The 6,000-nt window shown below is 38.9% G+C and overlaps 1 protein-coding gene across 2 annotated transcripts in view; it reads left to right on the top strand.

Moving 5' to 3' along the window:
- ANK3 (ankyrin 3) overlaps nt 1-6,000 on the top strand; it is a 356,895-nt gene that overhangs the window by 247,343 nt on the left and 103,552 nt on the right. For both annotated transcript variants that reach the window (XM_030453513.1, XM_030453512.1), the window contains exons 11-13: nt 443-640; nt 2,640-2,738; nt 4,640-4,738. In XM_030453513.1, the coding sequence (XP_030309373.1) occupies nt 443-640; nt 2,640-2,738; nt 4,640-4,738 (396 nt within the window). The remainder of the gene's footprint in view (nt 1-442; nt 641-2,639; nt 2,739-4,639; nt 4,739-6,000) is intronic.

Genomic DNA, 6,000 nt, shown 5'->3' with positions numbered 1-6,000 from the left:
GGTTGTAGTGATTACTGATCTCTGACTTGCTCTCTTGTGCCTAGTATATACAGGCTACATTAGTGCTGATTGCAAAGCAACCTTTACAAACATCAAGTATTAGAAGTCAAAAAGTGCTGTTCTTCACGTAACTCATTTAACTCCAGCAACTTATCTGGGCTATGTTGGCTATGAATAAACTACATTTAGACCATTGCTGGTATGATATCAAAGTTCTTTTAAGGTAAAGCTGCCCACAAACTGTAAGGGAACAAGGTCCAAATTCCACATAGCTTTTGCGGAGTAAGAACCCTCATTGTTACACTGAACGTGTTAGGTTCAATTTCAGTGCTCTCTAGGCTTATAAAATTCTTCATACAACAAATGCTCTAAGGACAGCGTGGACAAGTTTCCTTTCCCTGAGCATCCTGTAACCCATCAGTGTTGGTTCCTTTGTTTGCAGAATGGTTTGTCTCCGTTGCACATGGCAACCCAGGGAGATCATCTAAACTGTGTTCAGCTTCTGATTCAGCACAACGTGCCTGTAGATGATGTCACTAATGACTACCTGACTGCGCTGCATGTTGCCGCCCACTGTGGCCACTACAAAGTTGCCAAGGTTCTCTTGGACAAGAAAGCTAATCCTAATGCCAAAGCACTGGTGAGTACACAGTGGGTTACTATTCACAGCTAAACATTCTTCTAAACTTGCAGTGAGACTTATTTGAGCATTGTTTTCTGCCTGCTGATGACTGACACTGAGGATATGTTGTGTTGCTGCAGCCCAAGAGAGGATGCTCAAGGTTCAAAGTGTTCATTATGTATAATGCAGTCAGATGTATAATGCTTACAGATGGTCTCCAGTGATTTATTAATTTCTAGTGTAACTAAAGCACTTTTGCCTCCTGGTAGCCTGTTATGATTCTTTATACATGAAGCAGCAGAGGTAACCAGTAGTTTTTGGTATGGAAAATTCTAAATGTGGAAAAAATTTCTAAATTTTTGCAAAGAGAAACTAATCAGCAATGCTTAAAGCAGAGAATTTTTATTGGCTCAAAGATGTGAAACAGTAAGTGTAGGAATGAGTTACATAACAAGTATTTGTGGTATTGTATAATGAAGTCAATGGAGTCACATACACTTCTACTTTAAAAATAACTTCAGCAACAAAATCTGTTAGTGTAATTAAACTGCATACAAACCAAACACGTTAATGCTTTTTTTTCAAAATTATACCAGCAGTCTGCTGGTTTGAAACATCTTTTTGGTCTGTTCTTCAGTAACTATTCTAAACAAATTTATGTTCTGACACTAATCAGGCTGACTGTCAGTTTCACAGCCTGATGCTACTAACTCGATCAGTTCCTGAAATGTTGTGTCAGCTCCTGAAGCCCTCACAAGCCAGGTGGGATTGACTCTCTTATAAACAGCACAGGCTTCATAGATTTTCTTCACTCAGACCCTGGGTTTTTGTGTCAGATCAACCTATCATCAGGTGTCTTTGATCAAGGTATATACAGGATTTGTTCACTCTAACCAGCAAATAGGGAGGCTTGTAAGGCTGTAATATTTATTTTTGCCTTCTGAAATAAAGAAATCATCATCAGGTTTAGTTTGTCAGAGTTGCTCATGGAGGCTTCTCATTGCTCTGGTAAACTAGTCACAAATTTCCTTTTCCGCTAAATCTTTTGGTGTTTCCTTTTATTCTGTCCTGATCCCCACTCAGGATGAATAAGAAGGAGCTGGAGTAGAGCATGTGGAGCTTGAGCTCTCTCTGCCCTGAAATGCATCTGAGCTCACCCTTGACATTGTCCACTGCTAAGGAGAGAGTTGAGAGCCTCTCACATTTAACTGGAACAGACAATTGCACTGACACCACATTACAGAAGCATATGATATTCTTTATTATGTGGCAGGTAAAAAAGCTAATTTTTATCAGCTCTGAGGGATTGGTTCTGTCAGCTGTTTTCAGAATTGTTCTGCAAAGGCTTTTTTGATTAATATACAGAGTGACATCAGTTCGGTGCACTGATGCTATTGCACCACTCATGGTACAATAGCAGCTTGTTTTCCTGGACAGCTTATTTTCCTGTTTTCCATGTCAAATGAGATGGTAGTTTTAAGGATTCACCCTGCTGCATGTGCAGTTTTTTCTAAAGGAGGGAGCAAAATAATTCTAACTGCAGTAAGCTAGCACATCATGAATAAAAAAAATAGTAGGAAGATTAGTTTAGAAGAGGATCCAAAAGACAGAGCTTGTAAAGTGCTTTTTTTATCACCAGTTCCAAAAAAGCCAAAAGAAAAACGAATCCCCTCAAAAAAAAAAAAAAAAAAAAAAACAAATTCAACACAAAAACTCTACACAAGCAGCAGTGAATATCCTTAAGCAAAAATTGAAACTTTTGATAATTTTATGTGAAATGAGAATTCTAAATTTATTTTTGCTGTTGAATTGGCCAATATCTTTTATAATTAAAACTGGTTATACAAAACCCATTGTACTAGATTTTTTTCTCTTTCAGATGAACAACTTACTGAAGCCAAAACAAGTCTGGGAGGTGTTTTGTTAAAATAGAGGAGATTTTATCTGAATTTCAGGCTCAATTCTACTTTGTAATGAAATGTGCAGTATCAAAGTGTATATTTCTTCTCAATTACAGAATGGTTTCACACCCCTTCACATTGCCTGCAAGAAGAACAGAATAAAAGTAATGGAACTTCTGCTGAAGCATGGTGCATCAATCCAAGCTGTTACTGAGGTAAGAAGTGGCTTTTCACCTTGTTTTTCCTACAAAATTCATTGCTTATTTTTTTATATTTCCGAAAGGTCATGTACTACTTTCAAGTCAACAATTATATTTGAGTAGATATTACCAAATAATAAAACTAAATTAAGTCAGTTGCCCTGGTGGATCACAATACCAAAACTATATACTTTGGGACTACAGTGGGGATAACAGTTAAAAATTAATAAATTTCAAAACCTTTTTCTAAAACATTTCTTCTCTTTAAATTCTCTTATTTATGCCAATTTTCACCTGTAATTTAATGCAGAGAAGAGAAAATCCTCTGTGTTAAGAAAATTTTGGTGCTTCACTCAAGCCCTGTTTTGAAAGGTGGTTTAATTCACAGATCTTGTTGTGGCTTTCTGCATAGAAAAACCACTTACCCACCATCACAAATCAGTTAGACAGAAATAAATATGCTATTACTTTAGTCATCATGAGGTGGTCTACACCCATTTGTTGGGACAATTTAGAGATTAATTAAATATGGAAAATCTGGCTTTGAGTATCCTCTAATGTTAGGAGGCAAAGTCACACATATGAATGTGTGATCACTGACAAAGAAGCCAGGTTAGAAAAATATAAATAATACCATTGATTAAACAAGATACAACCAGAAGATGGTCATCCATCTCCCCAAAATGGAGTTTCATTGGGATTTTGTCCTAATTATTTAGTAGGAAATCATACAGCTCCCATCCTGGCTTTATTGAGAGAGAACAGCTTGCCCCTTGTTACAGCACACGTATCTCCATACTAGTGTTTAAAGACCAGAGGGCTTATAGGTGCAGCTTTCAGAATCAATTTTGAAGTCATGTTAGTAAATGAGGGGTGCAAAGGTAACCTTAACAGAAGTTCAAACATTAAAATTTATGTTAAAAGCATTTACTAAATTATGTGAAGTAGGGAAAATTAATTATATACTTAACCAGTTATTCTGCCTTTCTACTCACGTTTCTGTTCTGCATGAGAAAACAAAAAAAGTGTGTTTTCCTCATCTCTACCCTGCTAGGACTCATGTACATCTATGAGGAGGCTGCCTAAATCAGGGGATTTCCAGAGATCCACTGAACTACTTCCTTCTCCTTGTAGCAAAACTCCCTTCTGGAGCCTCTGGTGGCTTGCTACAGCTGTGCAGAGGCTTTAGTGTACTGCTACTTGGAGAAATATTAGCTATTAACTGGATTTCTAAAGCAAAATCTTTGAGGTCATGCCCTGCTAAATGACTGCTCCATTTTTCCCCTTCCACTTCTCCCTCTCTCTCTTTCTCTCCAGTTGGTCTTTTGTATCTTTTATAAGGGTGCAGATCTCTGATAGTAATGGTGCCACAAAGTCCTGAGGGAAGGTGGAATTCTCTTTAGCCTGTGTCATCCATGTCTGTGTCTATCTGGCTGGATGCCATGGTTTTGAATTCCCTTTCTTCTAGAGAAACAGTGGGGATGGAGCTCATCACTGAGTTCAATAGGCTTTTTTGTGCACTCAAAAGCAACTGAATTTTGTGGGGACAATGGAAAATGAATTTTTTGCATTAGCTAAATGTTCCAGAAAGTCTTGTTTTTGTACCAGGAATACTTTTATCCCCTTTTATTTTTCTGGGCCTGAAATGATATTACTAAAATACTTAAGGGAGAAATTTTCCTTAGCTATAGTCAGTTTTAGTTGATGAAGAGTTACAGAATTCCTAGAATGTTTGTATATTTGCTCATGGATCATACACATAGGTGTTTCCAATTCTAGTTTAATAATATATGTTTTGGAGGAGTTATGATTCTCTGGGAAGAGAAAGTGCTGGGCTTACTTACTTTAGAATAACCTATATTTCCCCATGACATTCTCAGGTAGGTATTTAAGTTTGGTTTTGGTTTGATTTTCAGTCGGGCCTAACTCCAATCCATGTTGCTGCCTTCATGGGACACGTAAATATTGTCTCGCAGCTAATGCATCACGGAGCATCACCCAACACGACAAATGTGGTGAGTAACAGGCTTCTCCCCAGCATGGCACCATTGGGAATGCTTTATCATACCTGAGAGCAGCACTGCTGGGACGTGTGGAATTCTGGTGTTTGCCACCCACGTCCACAGCCATCAAGGCTCCTGTTGGAGTCATGGGGTGAACACCCTGCTGACTCCGGCTTGGGGGATGCTTGACTGTTTGAGGAAACCTCAGAGGAGGTGGACCTTAAATAGACTCTATTCTCTTTATTTTCTGAAGTAAAGAGTGAGAACATACTGTAGCTTCTCATATGCAATTTTTGAGACTTGTACTTTAGTCTTGAGCACTGTTTTTCCAGGACCCTGGGGGCAGGCCATTTAGGAGAAGTTCTGCTGTGATCAACAGATTGCAGCAGATTGTCAGGACATGTTGCCTCTGCCCATGCAGCCACACACGTGTGCTTCTCTGCTGGATGTGTACTGTGTATCTCAGGCTCCCTGGACATGTGTAAAAACTGAAGTCATCATTAGATGGATATTTGAGAGTTGGGAAATGAGATGGAAGCAGAACCTTGTTGATCTTTTTTAACATTTTGGACTCAGAGTCTTCCTTTTATCTCCCATACACAGATGCAGTTAGAATCATAGAATCATAGAATAATTGGGGTTGAAAGGGACCTCTAAAGGTCATCTAGTCCAACCCCCCTGCAGTAAGCAGGGACGCCCTCAACTAGATCAGGTTGCTCAAAACCTTGTCAAGCCTCACCTTAAATATCTCCAGGGATGAGGCTTCAACTACTTCCTTGGGCAACCTGCTCCATTTTTCTACTACCTTCAAGGTAAAGAATTTTTTCCTAAAATCCAATATAAATCTATTTTCCTCTAACTTAAAAGCATTGCCTCTCATCCTATCACTGCAGGCTATTGCAAACAGTCCATCTCCAGCCTTTCTGTAGGCCCCTTCAGGTACTACAAGGTTCCTATTAGGTCTCCCTGGAGTCTTCTTTCTTCCAGGATGAACAACCCCAGCTCCCTCCACCTGTCTTTGTAGGAGAGATGTTCCAGCCCCCTGGTTTCATAGCCCTCCACTGGACCTGCTCCATCAGGTCCAATAAGACAACCTTTTATTGATGATTTCACCTGCTGGTTCTATTAGACTATCTAAAAATGCAACTACATTTGCAAATGAGCAGGAGTTTGTACCTAAAGACATGTTGATGTCCGAAAATGTAGAAAACAGTTTCTCCTCCTGAAAACTCATTCTGATTTGCTTGGATTTGTATTTCATTAAGTCTGTGAAG

This window comes from Calypte anna, chromosome 6 (assembly GCF_003957555.1).
Source record: "Calypte anna isolate BGI_N300 chromosome 6, bCalAnn1_v1.p, whole genome shotgun sequence".
In the NCBI taxonomy this organism is placed as follows: Eukaryota; Metazoa; Chordata; class Aves; order Apodiformes; family Trochilidae; genus Calypte; species Calypte anna.
This window is presented reverse-complemented; position numbering and strand designations above follow the sequence as displayed.